This window comes from Barbus barbus (genome assembly GCF_936440315.1).
Source record: "Barbus barbus genome assembly, chromosome: 32".
Taxonomy (NCBI): Eukaryota; Metazoa; Chordata; class Actinopteri; order Cypriniformes; family Cyprinidae; genus Barbus; species Barbus barbus.
Window position 1 is genome coordinate 589,067 of NC_136760.1, and position 21,201 is coordinate 610,267.

The following is a 21,201-nucleotide window of genomic DNA, read 5'->3' on the forward strand; positions in this document are numbered from 1 at the left end:
TCCGCAGAGAATCCGCTTACCCAGAAGCTTCCATAACTGACAGATTTACAGAGAATTACCATTGTTTTTCAAATAAATTTTACGTACTTATTCCCAAAACTTTAAGCTTTTAGTTAAATCTCAAATGATGAGGGATCAACATATGATCACGTTTATATTAATTAGCCCATGAACTTTCTTTCAGACGGCCTGGGTATGCAAAGCATTCACAGCTTATATGGACGGAACGCCCTTGGGTTACACATCTCGTTGTTTCCTTTAAAACCGAGACCACTGCTAGTTTTAGTTGTCAAACAATCTCTAAAAAAAGACCTTCTACCACAGTTACAACAGCATCAGCTTCAATTTCAATACCTTATTTATTTCCACGTTATTCACAAGGCAGTCGTTTTATAAGTGATTCTTATTTACTTTACTTGAAGAACCTCTTTTGTCATCCGGGAAGTCGTGGCCTAATGGTTAGAGAGTCAGACTCGTAATCCAAAGGTTGTGGGTTCGAGTCTCGGATTCGAGGTCGGCAGGGATTGTAGGTGGAGGGAGTGAATGTCCAGCGCTCTCTCCACCCTCAATACCACGACTGAGGTGCCCTTGAGCAAGACACCGAACCCCCAACTGCTCCCCGGGCGCCGCAGCATAAATGGCTGCCCACTGCTCCGGGTGTGTGTTCACGGTGTGTGTGTGTGTGTGTGTTCACTGCTGTGTGTGTGCACTTTGGATGGGATAAATGCAGAGCACGAATTCCGAGTATGGGTCACCATACTTGGCTGTATGTCACTTTCATTCATTCATTCTTTTAATGACTATTAAATGATTTAAACTGCAATGTATTTGATTTCTGATTTAATTTTATAATTCAATTTTCTTGATCATTTATTCTCTTACGCTTCATCTTTCTTGAAAGTGTGCTCATTTCCTCTATCAAATTGTTGTTCCTCTTTATGGTTTTCTTCCACCCCTTTTCACATCTGTGAACCACATCTAGTCTCACTTTAGCATATGACTTCATTCATGTGCCCTTCATATCTGCATTTGACAGGTTACGATGGACCAGAACCATTGCATCATATTATGCATCTTTTGTGGTAAGTTTGCTATTTTGCTATCCTTCTTGTGTTGTAAGTCCTAAAGCTTTTTTTTTTACCGTCCTGAAAGATTGTAATCGGTGGTAATAAGGTGAACTTTGAATACATTGCAATATTCATATTGTACACATAAATAAATGAATGATTCATTGTGTCAATGTAGGAATTAAATTTAAATCTCTTGCAGTTTTCATTTGACTGTGGAGTTACAGTTACTCAGCATTCCCTGTCATAATATCTAATTTTATATAACCACAGAGGTTAAAAACCTTGGCCAAAGTAGTAGCATACATAATAGCATGGTCAGTCCTATGATTTGGATGAAGATGAAAAATGACCTTTTAAGGCAAGAACAAACTCCAATAAGTGTGAACTTCCTTTTATAAATCCCTCGGCCTAAATATTTCTCATATGCTTTGACACACTTCACATAAACATACATCTATGTGAAATAGATGAGAATTGCAAAAAATAACTCAGATGCACTTTCATATTTTTATATATTTACAATGGAAAAACAACCACACTTAAGAGGAACTCAAACAAGCTAAAGGTTTTGATAGGCACAGTGTTCAGCAGAATAGAGCATATAACACTATATTCACAATGTAGCATCAAGTTCTTTAGTATTGTGTTTGTGTGTGTGTTTGTTTTTACTTTGTTTTAATTGCTTCTATTAATGCTACATAGTGATATGTTCAGGAGTGTTTGGAATCTGTTTTTACTGCATGTATTTTAGCAAGACTGGAAATATCCATTTTATCCATTTTAATTGTTAAAAATGCAGTTCATATGCTAATTCAGTCTCTTTTTAATATAATTTCTGAACACTTTAGTGTCTCAGTCAGTGATGGCTTTTAACATTGATCCTTCTACCTGGAAAATGTTCACTGAACCACAGAATGTATCATTTGGCTATAAGGTTATACAGAAAGACGCATCAAGGTGAGAGCAGCACAAACACTCATATTGTTTGAAAAGCACAACATTGCTAGAACTCGTTACACTGCAATCAGCTGCCCAATGAGACCGGAAGAGACTGTCTTTACAACATCTGTCAACCACCACAGTTAGTTTTGTTTTTACGTGGTCTGTTATAGTGAAGAAGGGTTACAATTCATTGTAATTATATATTTAAGTACCGAATTAACTACATGTACTTACTATATGGTTAGGGTTACTTACATGTATTTATGTATAATTCATAGTTATTACATGTACTTACTCATATAATGTGTAACAAGGACACCGTAAAAGTGTTACCAAAGAATTATACTGGTTATCAAAATGTTTATTTAAAGTCTGTGTGACATCTGAATCATCATCCTTAAAGCCAAATGTGTCTTTGACTGCAGCACCCCCTGTTGACACATTCAACTTACATCATTATAGATTGAAAGACCATGTAAAACCAAGAAACATAACTGTGAATATATCAATAAAATGTTCCGCAGATACAGTATATATATTTTGTGTATGAGCAACATAAGCACTTGAAATGCACTGAATTCTCTCCCACATGAAATAACTAATTGCTGCAGTATACATGTACGTTCTCTTTATAGGAGCTATTTCTTGACAATTGTCTTTCAAATCAATTATCTGTCACTGATTCTAACACATACCTCTTTTCTTGTAGTCTGATCGTGAGTGATCCTTTAATTCAAATCAATCAAGCTAAAAGAGGACAGATTTATAGGTGTTTTGTCACACAAGGAACCTGCTCACCACAGAACATTATTGGTATTTAGTGGTTTTATTTTCCATTGTTTCCTCTTTTCTCTCTTTTTATTTTTTTGGTTTGGGCTTTTCAGTTTTTACAATGTTGTTAGCAAAATGCTACCAAAATTCAGGACATTTAAGACCCTGATTTGTATGATTTTTTTTTTTTTCTGTTGATAAACTTAAACATAAACCTTTAAAATTACATGCACAAAACTGTCAAATGCAGTGTTTGAGAAAAGTAATGGACTGTAATATTCTCAGTTATTTAGGAGATTATTTACTTTTATTCCCTCAGTTGTCAAGAAAAGATCTAAATAATGCCACTGTATATATATTTTAAAGATTTTAAGGCGTGTTATATCTTTAGAGTAAGGGGAAAATCAATTTAGTCATTAAAATTAATAATTAAAAATGGTATAGTGCCTAAATAAATATTACTTCAGCAGATTGTCCAAATTATGCTGTATAATTTCAATAGGTGCAGTGAAGCAGGACAAGAACTCTGCTGTGGGAAAAGGATCAAATTAATATTGTTATTCTGTATAGTAGTGTATGTTCTCAAAAAAAGAGAGAAAAGGTTGGGACATGTACTGTATTTGTGGAAAGTTGTGTTTGTTTGTTTTATATATATAAAAAAAAATAACACACTATCTGTATATTAACAAAGTGCCTTTGGAAGCCATCAACATGTCTCTTGGGCTTTCTATGGTTCAAGATCCACTCTCGTCAAAGCTGGCAGTAAGTTCTAGCACAAAACATGATACACAAGTTACAAATGAAGCACATAGTATGACCATTTTACATTTAAAGCTCAGTATGAATTAGGTAAAAACTAGTAAAAAAAAATAACCTAGTAACTAGTAAAAATATTAAGCAAATTGCATTGCTTGAAATAACAAGAAAAAGTTTGCAAATAATGGCATTTTATTGAGCCATATGTATTCGCTTGCTCAGAGCTGGTATTATGGTCTATTATTAGCATTTATTTTCTATTCCATTTAAAGTGAAATCTTTGTTTAAATTCTGTTTCACCCAGATTTGTGGTCCAACCATTCCAAAAAAATGTGCAACAGTTACCACCTACAATGGCATGTGCTTTATCCTTGAAAACAATGTGTTTAAGCCACCGATACCCAGCTTTCTGAGAGGTAAATATGATGATCGCCAGAGGATTTTCTTTAAGTACCATTAGTTTCCCTTCTTTTGATGAAATTTTACTGTAGTTTATGTATATACTCCTGCTTCTCTTTATTTTTCAGACTGTCCTGATCAGATTGACATAGCTTTTCTATTAGATGGATCTGGGAGTGTTGGGATTTTTAATTTTGGGACAATGAAGACTTTTGTGATAAACATGATCAAACGTTTTACTGACCGGGATGGAAAGGTACAAGAAGCCTTTAATATGACTTTAATGTTTTAAGAAGTGTTTGTATACATAACAAATAGCTAGAGTGGTATTAAAGAGTACATAATAAGACTTTATCTGTTGTTGGATTACAGTTTGCCATTGCACAGTACTCCGATAATTGTGCTATTCATTACGATTTCAATAATCTCAGAATTCAAGACAGCACATGGGAGTCTAAGGTGGAGGTTATACCATACTTTACAGGTGCCACTTACACTGCAAAAGCCATCCTAAAACTTGTGTAAGGAAAACAAAAACTCCACTACAATAACAGAAATCTATGGGATATATCTTGTAAATAATTTTTTTAATCCCAGGAATCAGCTATTTACATCAGCTGGAGGGTCAAGACCATCAGCAAAAAAAATCTTGGTGGTTGTTACTGATGGAGAGTCACATGACAGGGGTTCATTGCAATATGTAGCATCACAGGCAGAGGCAAAGGACATAGCACGATTCGCAATTGGGGTAGGTTTTTATGTTATTCAAATCTCTTACAAAATCTAACTTTTTTTGGTCTAATTCTTAAATGTTTAAAACCTATGTTTCCACATTTTATGTGAATATATATGTAATGGGGCGAACAAGACGTAAGGCGTGCGAATCCAAGTGCAAGCTTTTATTTATAAACATAGTCAATAAACAGGCAAGGTCAAACAACGGCAAACAGATATGGTACGGGCAAGACACAGAGCAATCCTAGGGCTAGCGAGAGTCGACGATCAGTGAACAATATCCAACAGGGCAAGGCAGAGAGATAATCCAGGTGTACGAGCAGTAGTCCAAGAGAAGTGCAATCAGAGTCCAAACGGCAAGGCAAAGGGGTAAATCCAGGAAACGCGGGCAAGAATCAAAACACTAGAAAAACACATAAGGCAAGACTATGACAATAAAGTGGGTTCCGTATCGCAGCTAAAACTAGTAGAGTTATAAATGCAGAATAATACTGGTGTCATGAATCGGACCTCTGTGGCTCTCTCTGATGGCCACCGGAGGGCACCTTCACCTGAGTATTGACTTTCCCGGACTCCATTTCCCATGCACCCGTTCAGAGACTAATCACCTGCACAGGTGTTCCCCATTATCCACCACTACTTAAACAGCACTCACACTCGCACTCATTGCGAAGTCTTGTTTTGCTCCAGCTGACATTTCTGAGCGTTTACCCTGCGACCCTTTTATGTATGATCTTGGATTGTTTGACTACTGTTGATTCTCTGCCGCCTGCCCTTGTGATCTTGCTCTTTGGAACTCCGACTGTTTTGCTGCCTGCCCTGACTCCTGCCCGGTATCGTTTCTGCCTCTGATATTCCTGCCATTGTTGACTGAACACTGCCTGTTTGACCCTGCTTTTGATTTGTTAAAGTTATCTGCAAATGGATCCACATCATTACAACTGGAACTAAACAGAAAAGCACAGAAGTGATAAACGCAATACAATACTCGGCAGAGAGGAAGAGGAAGTCCATGGTTTATGTAGGGTGTGTGATCAGTGCAATCAGCTGTGTGTCGTCAGTACAATGGATGATGGGAATTGTAGAGGTGGAGTGCAACAGTTAGTGTGGTGCAAGAGTCCATGTGGTGAACGAGTGACCTCTGGTGGTGAGTTAACGGAAGTTCACAGACCAGATTAATGACTGTGTGTGTGTGTTTGTGCACTGGTTTGGGTGTTTTTATGGGGACACAAATTTGTATAATGACATGGGTATGACCGAGGCATAACAATGTGAAGGTGTTTTATGAAAACATTGCCTATGTCCCTGTAATTCAAAAGGCTTAAACATACTATATGGTGTTTTTTGAAAATCTAAAAATGCACAAAGTTTCATGTGAAGGGTAGATTTAGGTGTAGGGTGGGTTACACCTATTGAGAGTCACAATAAACCACTAATACCTGTGTGTGTGTGTGTGTGTATGGTAGAGGACTTCTCGGGTACCCGACCCGAATCACTTCTTACCTGAACCCAATGTGCATAAATATTTTTTTTAAAAGATAAACCCTACCCGAGACAGACCCGAGTTTGACTCGACCGCATTTATTTTCGAACCCGACTAGACCCGAAAGTAAACGGCATTGACGTGTGCACAGCCTGCAGCCCCGCATCGGTCGGGAAAAATCCCGGGGTCCTGCTGACTGATTTGGCTGCTGCTCCATTACTTTCATTCAGTTTATTTACTTATTTATTAGCCTATTACTTTATATTTTTGCCTGCCTGATGGATACATGTTATTTCCCAATTTTTTTGCTTTCAGTTGTAACCAGTGGATTTCAAATCTAGCCTAAACATGATAGTTTTATAAAAATTAAATCGATAGGTTAGTAAATCATGGATTTGCTAGTTTTGTCTGCAACGCTATTTACCTCATCTCCGGTGAAGAGTTTCTGCACACAAAAAAAGAAAAGTCTTGTATTAAAACACAGTGTACTGAAGTGAGTGGATTTCCTGATGGATCTCATCTATAAGATGGATTTCTGAGGTTACAAATGTATGTTGCTTTTTTTTTTTTTTTATGTGCGTTTCTCAAAAATGAACTTAACATGAATGCACAAGTAGGCGACGCATCTGAGATAGTTTATAAGAATTCGGGTCTAATCGAGTACATTTGGGAAAAGCACATTTATTTTATATTACCTGAGACCCAAGGCTGCTAAATATCGAACCCAACCCGTGTCTGAGGCACTCCGAGAAGTTTTGGACCTGAACCCGCTTGGGTCTCGGGTTGGACCTCGGGTTTTCGGATCCAAGTGGACCCGTGAAGACCTCTAGTGTGTGAATTTATTAATGAATGAATTATGCTTTGTATCATTATTTCTCTTTAAGGAAGCTATTCTTTTTGTTTTTAGGTTGGCAATGCTTTTGATAATGTCAACGCAAAAGAGGAGTTGAAAACAATCGCTTCTGATCCAGACAGTGATCATGTGTTCAAAGTGACAGACTTTAATGCACTGAATAATATTCTTCAAAAACTGGAAGAGAATATTATTGCCATTGAAGGTATGTTGGCACCTTAGAAGACAATGCAATTAAGAGTGAAAATGCATTTATGTATGTATAGATACAGTATATCTTTTTGGAATAATTAAACAGATTTCCCCTACACGCTAGAAAAAAGGTACAAAAAATGGAGTGGTATCTTAACAAAGGTACAAATATGTACCATTTAAATCAGTGGTTCTCAAACTTTAGTACCACCTCAAAATATTTGGCTTTCCAAGTACCACCATTATGACCAATATTAAAATGCAGTAGCACTATGCACAGTTTGCAAAAACAAAAACGAGTCAGTTTTATTCCTAATAAGAATATTTATTATTGTCAGCCACTTAAAACATTGTAAATACACAGTTTGAACATTAACACTGCACTGTGCTTACTTCCAGGTTAATAAAAAACTTAATTATTAAATTAAAATATATTGTACCTAAAAGTGAAATAAAAAAACTGTACTTAAATGTTAAGTATGATACATTTTCATTTCATCTTTAAGTATAGTAACTTAGTTTTTATTTAACTTTTAAGTAGATACAATACATTTTAATTTGATCTTTAAGTACAGTACAGTTTTTATTTAATTTTTAAATAAAAAAGTAATTGATTAAATAAATAAATAACAGGCTGTATGTCACGAATCCGGTTCGTGGACTTTTGTCCGACTGCCACAAGCGGTCGCCTCTCCATCATATTGACTCCTCACATTACACTGGACTATATTTCCCATCATCCATTGCACTGATTGCACATACACGGCTGATTGCACGGAGTATACCCAGCTGTCTCAATCACATGCTCACAATGAGAACTTTCACACAATCACACACCCTACTTAAACCATGGACTTCCTTTCACAGATCGCAGAGTATTGTTCTGCATTTATCACTCTCCTAGTGGTTGCTGCTTTACCGAGCCATTCTGTGTTTGTTTAGTTCCGGTATTGTCTAGCCTTTATCGCTCTCCTAGTGATAGCTACATTACAGAGCCCTTCTGTTTTTTCTAAGTCTTAGTTTAGTTTATTTTGTTTATAGCCTCTTTTCCTGATTCTTGCCTGGGTATCTTGGAATAACCCTTGTTTCGCCGTTCGGACTCTGCTCATACCTCGTTTGGATTATTGCTCAGGTTATCGTACTACACCTCTTCTCAAGCCCTCTGGATATCACTCGCTGATCATAGACCCACGCTTGCCCTAGGATTACTCTGTGTCTTGCCTATGCCATACTTGTTTGATGTTGGTCGACCTTGCCTGTGTTTATGGGAAATGGATCCGCACGTCTCACATCTCGTCAGTTCCGTAACAGAACACTCGGTCACACAAGGATCTAGCGGCTTTCATGAACAACATTGGCCAGGTATGTACACTGCAAGACTATTATTAGCCCTCAAGCAAGGGTATGCGATCACTCGAGGACTTTATTCTAGAATTATTATTCTGCTAATTATTGATTTTTTTTTTTTTTTTTGTGACAGCATTAATCAGCCACTAAAGTCTAAGCTTATTTGTGAGGGTCCACGTCCCTCAGTCAGTTTTTGGACTATGCTCTGTTGTGTGTTGGCTCTTCATTTACTGTGGGTGTTGCAGAGGAGGAAAATAACACCGTGTTTGTGCCTGTAATGGCGGCTGCTGAAGTCAGTAAGTCGCAAGCTCTGGGACATTCAAGTGTATTGATCGCTACTTCGGTGATTCAACCCGCTCGTGAAATGGCAGTCTCACAAGATGGCGGCCACAACAACACCCAGTCATGTCATTGTTGCCATTCATGAATCAAGTCAAGTCACAGCTGCTATTTCTGAGTCTTGTCACCGCTGATCGCTCAGAATCTCGTCATGTCACAGCTGTTCATCCTGAGTCCTGTCACTCTCTGTCTATTGCACTTAGATCGTCGAGGTCAGTTCTTCAAGCTCCCAGACTGGCATCCAGCGTGGAGGACCTACCGCTGGTGTCAGCCCGTGTAGCCAGTATCCCTAAACCAGCGCTCTCAAACCTTCCTGTTTCTAATTCTCATGTCGGAAGCGTTTCCCATGATGAGGATAACTTTTTGGTGTGTTTTGGCTGCATACATCACCCCAGAACCTCCCGGAATGGAGCCTGTTGCAGTTTCTCCAGAGGTGGCGGTACTTGTTACAGCTCCTTGCGTGGTGGTGGCGCCCAGCAATCCAGCCCATCATGTCACGGTCGAAGGAACCGAGCACTGTACCCATCCTGTAAATGAACTCTACTTGTTTCCTGATGTTACCACTGTAGAACCTCCAGAGGTGGTGGCGTCTGCTGCAGATCCTCCAGAGGTGTCAGTGGTAACCCTCTATGAACTCTCGTCCTGTCCTGTCACGGCTATGGAGGCCGTTTGTGAGCTTTCACCCTGTCCTGTCACGGCTAATGAGGCCGTCAATGATCTCTCTGCCTGTCCTGTCACGGCTATGGAGGCCGCTCGTGAACTCTTGCTTTGTCCCGAACTGGCCACAGAGGCCACTTATGAACTTTTGTCCTGTCCTGGGCTGGCTGATTGTTCCATCTCCGAACTCTCATCCTGTTCTGAATCAGCCTTGGAGGCTGATTGTGATCTGTCTGTCTGTCTGTTTGAATGCTGATTTTGAACTTTCTACCTTGCCCGTTTCTGTCAATCTGTCTGATCATGAACTGTCAATCTGCCCAGGTTCAACCAATGAATCAGTTTTTGAATTGTCTTTCTGTCCCATTTCCCCTAATGAGTCTAATTTTGAACCATCTGTCTGTCCAGTTCCTAACAAGAGACCTGTTATCTGCCAGTAGTGAGCCCAGAAACTGTAAATGCACATGTTTATCCTGTTAAAACTGTCACTGCCATAGAAACCATTCATGAACTGTCTTGTTCGGTTTCTCCAAATGTGTCTGTCTTGCCAGTCCTAGTTAGGGAGTCCACTTATAATTGTTTTCCTGCCCAATTCCAGTCCATGAGTCTGGTCTTAAGCTGTCTTCCTATCCAGTTCCTGTCAATTAATTAAATTTTTAATTGTCTGCCAGTCCAGTCTTGATTAGGGAGTTTGCTCATGGACTGTTTACCCGCTCAGTTACAGCAGGGTGTGAAGGTATTAGTCCTGCCCCTTCTCCACTGTGATTGGTTAGCTGACTAAAAAGTGACAGTGATGAGTGCTAAGTTTTACCCAAAGTAACATTTTTCGGCACAGAGAAAAAAAACGCCTGAGTGCTCAGCATGAAAAAGACGCTCCCATTTAAAAGTATTTTAAAAATTCACTAGCCTCGAGGGGAAAAAAATGCTTAGGTGGACACACGGCCTAATTTATATTTAATTGTACCACTTATAATTTATAATCTGTGTACCACTAGAGGAAGCTCATGTACCACTAGTGGTACGCATACCACACTTTGAGAACCACTGAATTAGATGCTAAAGTATGCACCAGAGAGAGTGTAGAAGCCAAGCAACTGTAATATTGTGTATTTTTGCGACTTTGGAGCCTCCTACAGTTGTGTAATTCACCATAATTTATTGTTGCCGTAAAACAATCTGGGCTTTTTGCGCAATTCTGTACCCGCTTATGACATTTTCAGTAAATACTCCCAGAAGAGATGTTTGAGGGGTGTGCCCCTCAGAAAAATGAACTTTGATTGAATCATTTATTTCAGTAACTTCTGTTGCTTTGCTGTAGGAACTCAGTCTTCAGGGGATTCTTCCAGAATGGAGTTTGCACAAGATGGATTCAGCACAGCCTTCACATCATATGTAAATAAATTTGCAAATTTACCAGAGGCTTAACCTTAAAGTTAAATATTAATTGAAAGCTTATATAGGAATAAACTATAAATACTGTACATTTTTTTATAATTTAAAAGAAGGGTATGGAGTAGCTTGTGAAGTTCTGTATGTTTTAAGTCGAGTTGCAGATTTGTTTTGCTTTGTTTAGGGAAGTGTGTTAGTGAGTGCTGTGGGAGCTTTCCAGTGGAAAGGTGGATATCAGGAATATTTTCCCGACAGCTCCTTTCACAGAGGCATTGAGCATGAAAGCTATCTAGGTGAGGATTTTTTATTTTTTTTTAAAACAAACTCAAAGAAGACATGAATTTAAAGTCAGTGTCTTCTATACAGCAAATACAACTTAGAACATGCATATTATTGAACTATTGCATTTTGTCTGAAGGTTATTCGGTGGCTGTTGCAACAGTGTCAAGGAACAGCTATACTATTCTAGGAGCTCCAAGATACAAGCACCAAGGACAAATCATCGTATCACAAGCCAATCAATATAAACCGCTGGACTCTCCCAGGGTTGTTCACATATATATTTTGGGGACAAAACCACACATAAAAACACAGTATAATTTTTCACTTTTTTTCAATAATTGTGAAATAAATAAAGATATTACAGTGGTGCTAGAGCAAGGGCGTAAGGTTGATTTTTGACATTGGCAGAGGCATAAAAGTAGCCTAGGTGTGTTAAAGTAGCCAAACACAAGCAGAGTGGCCGCGATCAGCTCCGGTGGCTGTGGAGCCATAATGCACCGTAGATGTGTTCAGTGATGTGATGATCATCTTTAACATCACTGAATCTGCTGTTAATAATAAGGCAGCGGCTATTTACACTAAGTGCAAATAGCAATAGATGCTATTTACACTCAGTGTAAATAGCAATTAGATGCTATTTACACCAAGTGCAAATAGCATATTTTTTAGTGACAGATGCTATTTACACTAAGTGCAAATAGCGATGGATTCTATTTACACTCAGTGTAAATAGCAGTATTTTTTAACGATATGCTATTTACACTAAGTGCAAATAGCTATAGATTCTATTTACACTATGTTAAAATAGCAAGATTTTGTGCTATTTATACTACTTATTGCAAATAGTGGCAATTATCTGCACCTCAGTATTGTAGTACATTATAAAACAGTACGCAATAATAACATACTGAGTGTAAATTATAATTTTAATTAAAATTTATTAAATGGATGCCACCTTATTGGGACAATAAAGCCCTCCCTACACCTACCCGATACTTTATTTTCAACTTTTTGATTATTTCCTTCATTTTTATTGAAAATAAATGCCTTTCTGATGCGATATGAGATTTAAAAAGGGAGAAAAAAATGTTTGGCAAAAGGTGGGCTCGAACTCGGGTCGCTCGCGTCAAAAAGCATGCGCCTTACCATCTACGCTACTGAAACTGATGTTGATCTAGCTTCTTTTCTTAATGTTGACTAACGCAATCACACGTTAGTGGGCGGAGTTAGTGTAAATAGCCTTTGCCAACAAGATGGGCTATTTGCACTTAGTGTAAATAGACACTCCGTAAAAATAAACCATCCATTCATCATATCATGATGCAGAACTAAGAATTAGAATCATTGTAATGTGACGATTTGGGTGTGGGTCGGATATAATAAAATACAGCTGTGGATGGGTAGCGGGTGGAAATTTTATTTGAATCTTTGGGTGATGTTTGAGCTAATGTGTGCATCTCTAATTCGTATGCAACCTCTGTCTTGCTACCTAGACACATGGAGGCATTTGCCAGGAGTGTTGCGTTGGGTTCTCAACACAATCCAGTCTGATTACACGCTTCAGTTTTGTTGCAACGCTCCCGTTTCGACGAGGTTCATCTTACTGTGCTAAACAGCAGAAAGGTGTACTAATATTGAGTTCTCCCTTTTGATCTGGCTTTGGCTCCTTGGACATTCACAAAGCGCATAAATGCTTCTGTGGCCCCAGTGAGGTTCCAGTGCATCCGTGTGATGATTTCCTCTAACTAGCCCAATCCAGGGAGTTGGTGTTTCATCACAGGAACATTCTTCACCACCTTCGGTCTCTTAGCCTCAGGCTGAATGCCCAGAAGAATGTTCTCACTCCTCAGTGGACCATTTTCTTGGGGGTCCAACTCTATTCTGACTCATGCCTCTCACATGAGTCGAGAGATGGCCCTAGCCACTGCCCAGAGTTGAGAGATGGCCCTAGCCACTGCCCAGAGTCGAGAGATGGCCCTAGCCACTGCCCAGAGTCGAGAGATGGCCCTAGCCCCTGCCCAGAGTCGAGAGAGGGCACCTGCTCCTACGCCTGGCCCATGGAGGGCCTCAGAACTCAATTTCGCCCAAGGAATTTTTTTGGGGAGGGCTATGGGGCTCCGCCATGGCACCCTGTTCTGGTGCTGAACACTTGGGCATTTATTTTTTTTTTCTCGGTGCCGAGAGTTGATAAATGCTTAACTTAGCACTCATCACTGTCACTTTTTAGTTCGCTAACCATGGGAGGGGGGGAGTAATGTCAGGAATATTGGACTGTCTGTGTGTGTTTGCTTCCACTTGCTCCCCATAACCTAGTATTCCCTCGTGTGTGACATATCCATATTTGGTTTTCTGTTCCTGTTCCCATTGTGTTTCCTTGATTCCAGGTGTTTCTCGTCATCCCCTCGTTTAGTTGATTATTTAAGAATGTTCTGTTCCATGGTCCCTCGTCCGGTGTCTATAGTCATGCCCTAGATGTTATGCTACGTGTTTGTTCCTTCCTGCACTGTGTTCCCTCCTTTTTGCTTGTTATTAAAGGGGTGGTTGACTTTTTTTTCTAGACTTGATTGTGTTTATGGGGTGCAATCAAACGTGTTCATGCTTCGTTTTTTCAAAAACGCATTATTTTTCACATAATTTAGAATCACAATCAGAAAGAGCTTTTATTGCCAAATATGCTTGCACATACAAGGAATTTGTTTTGGTGTCATAAACTACCAGTTCACAGAGACAACAACGACACACAGACAATAAACATAAGATGAGAATAAAAAATACACATGTAAATATAAATAAAATCAAAAAAGAAAAATTTAAACATCAATGATTGTATGTACAGTTGTGATATAGATGATAGAATGGAATAGAATAGGAGATGATGCAGGGATGTACTAGGATTGAGGTGGTAGCAAATAAATATAAGGTTATTGCATAATGGGGGGGGGGGGCATTTAACTGTACCTGAGGGAAGAAACTGTTCTTTTGCCTGACTGTCCTGTAATTGGGACTCTGTAGCGTCGGCCAGATGGTAAAAGTTCAAAAAGGGGATGACTTGGATGTGAGGAATCCAGAGTGATTTTCTGAGCCCTGTCATTCTGGATGTATACAGTTCTTGAAGGGTGGCCAGAGGGGCACGGATAATCTATTCAGCAGTCTGAACCCTTCTATGTAGTCTTCTGATGTCTGATTTTGTAGCTGAGCCAAACCAGACAGTTATTGAAATGCACAGGACAGACTCAATGACTGCTGAGAAGAACTGTTTCAGTAGCCCCTGTGACAGGTTAAACTTCCTCAGCTGGTGAAGGAAGTACAACGTTTTTTGGGGTTTTTTTTTTTTTTTTTTACAATAGAGTCGATGTGAGTGTCCAAATTCAGATCCTGAGAGATGATGGATCCCAGGAACTTGAATGTCTCCACTGCAGTCACAGTGCTGTTCATGATGGTGAGTGGGGAGCGTCCACGATTATCTACACTGTTTTGAGCGTGTTGAGCTCCAGGTTGTTCAGACTGCACCAGATAGCCAGCTCTTTAAGCTCCTGTCTGTAGGCAGACTCATCACCATCCTGGATGAGGCCGATGAGTGTGGTGTCATCTGCAAACTTCAGGAGTTTAACAGAGGGATCTTTAGAGGTGCAGTTGTTGGTGTACAGGAAGAAGAGCAGTGGGGAGAGAACACATCCCTGAGGGGCACCGGTGTTGGTGGAAAGGCTGTTTGACATGAATTTCCCCAGTCTTACTAGCTGCTGCCTATCTGTCAGAAAGCTGGTGATCCACTGACAGACAGAGCTAGGAACAGAGAGCTGTGTTAGTTTGGTCTGGAGGAGTGTAGGGATGATGGTGTTGAAGCCGAACTAAAGTCCACAAAAAGGATCCTCACATAAGTCCTTGATTTGTCCAGGTGTTGCAGGATGTAATGCAGTGCCATGTTGCTGAACAGTCCCAACAGCTGAAAGCTTGGCAGATGAAGCGTGCTGTCCAGAATGGCGTCATTCAGACAGGTTTCTGTGAAACACAGAGCAGAAGAGTTTGAAAAATCCTTATTTGTCTGGGAGAGCAGGAGGAGTTCATCTGTTTTGTTGGGTAGAGAGCGGAGATTCGCCAGATGGATGCTAGGCAACGGCATTCGAAATCCGCGCTGTCTGAGCTTCATGAGCGCGACGGCTCGCTTCCTCTGTCTGCACGTCCTGCATTTGATCATCCCCACTGCTCCGCCGACTACTATGTCCAGCAAAAGATCCAAATAATCGAAAAATGATAGGAGATTTTGTGATGTGTACTGTCGAATTCTCTGGTAAAACTGATCGTATTTGAGAAACAAAAAACAGGAAAAACTAACAAAAACACCAAAACAACTGGCTAATGAAGCAACTATGGTTTCCGTGTGCGGCTCCATCTTGTATGTCATGTCTGATTTACCTTTATTCTACACAACTCTGTCCCTTCTCTGATAAATGTCCCAATTATTTCCTGGGTTTATGAAGCCCCTCCCTCAGAAATACGCAATGGGCTTAGATTAGTTACCTAGTCCAGTATGTTGTGATTGGCTAAACCGCCTCTAGTGAGCATCTAAATGTCCCGCCCCTCAGCTCAGTCAGCGTCATGTGTTCCGGTTGTATTGTAAATTGTGTCGTCAATATTGCTTATAAATGTGAGCCCGATTGAGATGCAGAGGATATTAGTGAAGAAGATCTCACAGAACCTGTGCAAGCACGGCTCTTAATGGTACGTTTGTTTGTTGTTGGTTCATATTTTCAGATACATTGTTATTTGTAAATGCTACTGCTTCTGTTAGCTTTTAATATACGGTTTTATCCTGATTAAAGCTTTACTACAGCACAGCAACTGCACGCCCGTCCATGTATAACGCTTCTCATTACTATGTGAAACTGTATAATTGGAACAGTTTGTTGGAGCTGATATGACGATCTCAATGAGAGTGAGGGAGAAAGAGATCCAGAGTGTGTGCAGAGCAGGGGGACGCGAGGAGCAGGATTGAGAACTGCTGCTTTAGTACCTTAATTTTGATACTTGTGAATCCATTAGAATCGAGAAGACAGAATCACGATTCATATATAAATATATTTTTACGTGCACCCCTAGTTATCTCTCCCTCTTCTTTAAAGCAGCGCAGCATGGCCTCACCCCCTTTGCAGTGTGTTTTCAGGGGCGGGGTTTATCTGAGTTTGTGACTAATGGACCCGGGAAGTAACTTGTTGTAGTCCCTATGAGCCATTTTTGTAGGCATTAAACTGCCAGAATTTTAAAAGAATCTCCGTTTGCATTGAACTTTCAGCTTCGTAATTTTGCAGATATTGTTTATGCTCAAACAGCAACATTACACACTAACTAACGTTAAAAAAGTGAAATCGCAATCAACCACCCCTTTAAAGTATATAATTTGAGTTTACTCCTACGTATTCTCGTCTCCTCGCTGCTCTCCATAGACAACCATGACAAGGAGTGCCCAAACTTGGTCCTGGAGGGCCGGTGTCCTGCAGAGTTTAGCTCCAACTTGCCTCAACACACCTGCTGGGAAGTTTCTAGTATGCCTAGTAAGAGCTTAATTAGTTGGTTCAGGTGTGTCTAATTGGGGTTGGAGCTAAACTCTGCAGGACACCAGCCCCCCAGGACCAAGCTTGGGTACCCCTGATATAGACTGATTCCTATTAAAGCAACTGTGTTAGTTTTTCTCTTTTGTTTTGGTGTTTTATTAACATTAAAGGAATAGTTCACCCAAAAATAAAAAATAGCATTTTATTTTTATACCATCTACTCACTCAAAAGTGGTTTTAAACCTGAGTGTCTTTCTTCTGCTGAACATAAATGCTATTTTGAAGAAGGTCGAAAACCGAACAGTTGCTGGTCCACAGTGACTTCCATAGTATATATTTTTTCTTCCTACTATCAAAGTCAGTTTGGACCAGCAACTGTTTGGTTACCCAGATTCTTCAAAATATCTATTGTGTTCAGCACAAGAAAGAAATTAATACAGGTTTGGGAACATAAGTGAGTAAATAATGACAAATAAAATTTTAGGGTGAACTATCCCTTTAATTACAGTTATCAGCATCTTTAGTACTGTCCCTTTAAGACCTGTATGCATCTAATATACAGGCACGCATCCGTTTCTCTCGGCCTAATCTAGTTGTCCTGGTCTCCGCTGACATTCAGGGCTGTAGAGGTCATCTCTAGGTGCTGATCCACCATCTGATCTGGATACAGTCTGGATCTGGGTGGCTACGGTGACCTTGGAATAAGAATAAAAGAGACTAATATTAGCATAGATGCAATTCTTCTTACGATGTAACAAGTACATTGGGTGCTATGGGAAGTGTTTCTGGTTCCGGATGACCTACTTAATGCAGCGTAACAATCCTTTAACAGATTTGAATTATAGAAATGTGATAGTGTATTATGTGTAAGCCAGGTTAAAAAGATGGGTCTTTAATCTAGATTTAAACTGACAGAGTGTGCCTGCCTCCCGTACAACGGTTGGTAGATTGTTCCAGAGTTTGGGTGCTAAATAGAAAAAGGTGCTAGAGTAAAATCAACTCCCAAAAGAATGGCATGAAAGAGATCTAAAAGACTTCTAGAGGTTTTAAGATGTGGGATGGGTACAGTGATAGCAGCACAGGATCAAAATACAAATGTTGACAGTAGTCTGTTATAATCAGCAGAAAGTAGATAAAGTTAATATTAATGTCCAACCTTCTCTTTTCTCAGCCTCAGATTGGCTCATATTTTGGAGCTGAGGTTTGTGTGGTGGATTTGAACAGTGACTCCAATACAGACCTTCTCTTGATATCTGCACCAACATACATGGAGCCTGACCGGGAGGGCAAAGTGTTTGTTTACATCTTTACGAGTCAGGTATAGTGATGGGGATAAAGTAATTAGGATAAAACTTTTTTAGAACAATTTGAAAATTACTTCTGATTTAAATAGTTTTTTTTTTTACTTTCTCTGTTCTGTCTTCATAGTTTGTTTTTTCTGATGTAATGCTGGTGGGAATGACCGGTCAGTGGGGCCAGTTTGGCTCTTCTCTGGCCAGTCCAGCAGATCTGAATGGTGATGGTTTCAGGGATGTACTGATTGGAGCTCCTTTGGAGGAAGACGGACAGGGCAGCATCTACGTTTTCAATGGAGGAGTAGATCAAATAAATCCCACATATTCACAGGTGAAAAAGACATGGTTGGTGGCAGTTGTGGTTTAAAGCACCTTCCTTGCATTGCTTTTCCTTGGCTCACTTCATGGGCTCATTCTAATACCTTTATTATCGGTTTCATTCCCTATTTGTGATGACAGAGGATTGGTGGATCATCGGTACAATCAGGTCTGCGATTCTTTGGGATTTCACTGAGTCAGTCCTCTCTAGACCAGAGTAGAGACAGCCTTCCTGATATTGCTGTTGGGTCCATGGGAGCAGTTCTGCTTCTCAGGTCTGTTTTGTTCATAAAGTTCTCTAAATATATAAATATACATTAAATATATCATTCATGTGTGTTTATATGTGAATCATTCAGGTCCAGACCCATCATGCTTTTGGAAACCAAAGTAACTTACAACCCACCCAAATTACAAACCAATGTAACAGACTGCACGAAGCCATTGCTAAATGTCCTGACTGTGTGCTTCACCATGAGCGGATACAAGCATAGCCTTACAGGTCTATTTATAAACTAATTACGTACTAAAACTGACTTTTTTTGTGCTTACATCACATATATTCTGCTTGAGGTTTGTAGTATTCTGGTGAACTCTTAAATTCTCACATTTTGTTGCATTGCTTATATTTTTGCATTCGTATAATCAATCATGTTTTCTAGATTTGGCTGCAAATATTAATTACACCATAACACTGGATGCCAAGCGACTGAAATATCGAGCATATTTCTCGGCCAAAAACCGCCGCCTCAGTGATGTGAAGAATATTGAGCTGGATGAAGTTTGCAAAAGTCATGCTTTTTTTATAGAGGTTAGCATCAAATGCCATTGATATTGTCTAGCTTTTTTGATTAGATTTGGCAAAAAATGGCTGCTTCGGGTGTGTGTTTTCACTACTCACTGCTCTGTGTGTGCACTTGGATGGGTGAAATGCAGAGCAAATATTCCAAGTATGGGACCACATACTTGGACACATGTCACATCCTAAAAATGTTGAGCTTAATATTTTATTCAACATTTTAATAAATATGATGGGGAAATCTGATAGGAGTGAACCATGCATAATTTTAGAGTGTTTGTTAACATTTCAGTCACACTTCATTTTAAGGTCCAATTCTCACTATTAACAAACCCTTAATTATGACATTTGCTTCAATAAACTCTTAATTTGTAGCTTATTAATAGTTAGTAAGGTAGTTAAGTTTAGGTATTGGGTAGTGTGATGAGTCGGCTGCCTCCCCCCTTATTATCATCACCACCCCGTCCCGTATTCGCTGCCCTTCACCAGGCTCCTGGGAGTGGTTGTGTGAGAGAGGAGGGGCGCTGAAACAGCTAGGGCCAGTGGCGTGTGATGAGGCGCACCTGATGTGAATAGAGCCTCATCACCGCCGCTGTTTAAATTCCGAGCGCGCCTCTCCTCGGGAGACCGGTCTCTTCCCCGTGCATGCACGCTGGTGTCCTCGTGGGTCCAGGAAGGTGTGCGTAGAGGGATTCCCGAACCACCCAAGACGTGAGCTGCCGGACCAGCAGTCCGGACGAAGCTGCACCCATGACACGGTCGACAGGCCATGAGGTCGGGCCGCAGGATCCCCCGGAAGTGCCACGGCGACTGAAGAGGGATGAAGCCGCCACCCTCGCGCCCCGGTCCCGAGAGGGGAGCGCCTGTGGCCGCCGGACTCCGCCTCTTACCTGGACCCTTCCTTCCAGAACACTGCCCTCCTTCACGAACCCCGCAGCACGACGAGGACACCAGACCCCCCTGTTTATTTTGGACACTTTTATCCCCCTTTGGACACTTTATTATTTTGTTTAATAAAAACCACTCTGAGGCCTGACGCCACACCCACTGTGTCTGGAGGAGAAGGGATGTAGTAATTTGTCCCTATACTGAAGTGTTACCAACTTTTCTTCTTATTTTTCCCCACCAGGCTTGTCCAGAAGATGCTCTGAACCCATTGTCCAATCAGTTAAATTATATATTTGAGGGTCTTCCATCTACAGCAATGCAAAACTTGAGACCAATACTCCATCCAGAGATAAAGACTACCACAGACCACAATGTAAGAGTTCACCTGTGTGAAGTTCAAAGTGCAGTAAGGGATTTCTGAGAAACACTGCTGAAAGTGGATTGGACCAAGCACCCAAACACACTTGTAGCCAATCACCAGTAAGGAGCGAGTCCACTCATGATGGGGGAGTTGCCTGTGTATATCAGGCTATCAAGACAGGAGTGTGATTCTTTTGAGTAGGGGCGCATTGTTTTTGGTGATTTCAAGTATCAACAATGTTTCTCAGAAATCACTTATTGCACCTTTAAGAGTTTAGAGCAGAAATCATGCACTTTCTACAGTATGTGCACACACCTTATTATCTTACAGTCAGATAATAATTTACCATGATAAATATTGCACAATCAAGGGAAGGTATTTTTGGCTTTTAATATGGTATGTTACTTTAAAATTTCCTAGGGGCCACCATAGCCAGCAGAAACAACAATGCAGAAACGCACAAACATCAGCTCTTTGCAAACTATCTACACTCTTAGAAAGGATGTGTTAAAAATGATCCAACCTGTTAAATTTTAACATGATTGGGTGAGATCTGGGACAAAAAAATATTTGTGTGTTAATTTTAACTCATTCTTTGTGTTGATGATTTCAACACTGTAAATGTGTTAGAAAGGTTAGCACAAGATGTGTAAACATATAAAATGTAACACATTAAGCTAAACAATGTTAGCATTTGACAAAATTAATGGAAAATCATTGATTCTTTAGCTTATTGTCAAAAAATGTATTATGCTAAAATATCAACCGTTGCATTAACA

The 21,201-nt window shown here is 40.0% G+C and overlaps 1 protein-coding gene across 2 annotated transcripts in view; it reads left to right on the plus strand.

Annotated features, from left to right (window-relative positions):
- Positions 1 to 975: 975 nt before the first annotated feature.
- Positions 976 to 21,201, plus strand: part of LOC306852566 (integrin alpha-X-like) — a 39,976-nt gene continuing 19,750 nt past the window's right edge. The window contains exons 1-18 of one of the 2 annotated variants that reach the window (XM_079389498.1): positions 976 to 1,082; positions 1,919 to 2,027; positions 2,722 to 2,825; positions 3,475 to 3,545; positions 3,844 to 3,955; positions 4,067 to 4,194; positions 4,311 to 4,459; positions 4,536 to 4,686; positions 7,064 to 7,214; positions 10,860 to 10,933; positions 11,115 to 11,223; positions 11,349 to 11,476; positions 17,933 to 18,079; positions 18,190 to 18,387; positions 18,516 to 18,649; positions 18,734 to 18,876; positions 19,037 to 19,185; positions 20,303 to 20,434. In XM_079389498.1, coding sequence (XP_079245624.1) covers positions 1,043 to 1,082; positions 1,919 to 2,027; positions 2,722 to 2,825; positions 3,475 to 3,545; positions 3,844 to 3,955; positions 4,067 to 4,194; positions 4,311 to 4,459; positions 4,536 to 4,686; positions 7,064 to 7,214; positions 10,860 to 10,933; positions 11,115 to 11,223; positions 11,349 to 11,476; positions 17,933 to 18,079; positions 18,190 to 18,387; positions 18,516 to 18,649; positions 18,734 to 18,876; positions 19,037 to 19,185; positions 20,303 to 20,434 — 2,229 coding nt within the window. In that variant the 5' untranslated portion in view covers positions 976 to 1,042. The remainder of the gene's footprint in view (positions 1,083 to 1,918; positions 2,028 to 2,721; positions 2,826 to 3,474; positions 3,546 to 3,843; positions 3,956 to 4,066; positions 4,195 to 4,310; positions 4,460 to 4,535; positions 4,687 to 7,063; positions 7,215 to 10,859; positions 10,934 to 11,114; positions 11,224 to 11,348; positions 11,477 to 17,932; positions 18,080 to 18,189; positions 18,388 to 18,515; positions 18,650 to 18,733; positions 18,877 to 19,036; positions 19,186 to 20,302; positions 20,435 to 21,201) is intronic. The other variant, XM_079389499.1, reaches the window with a different exon arrangement.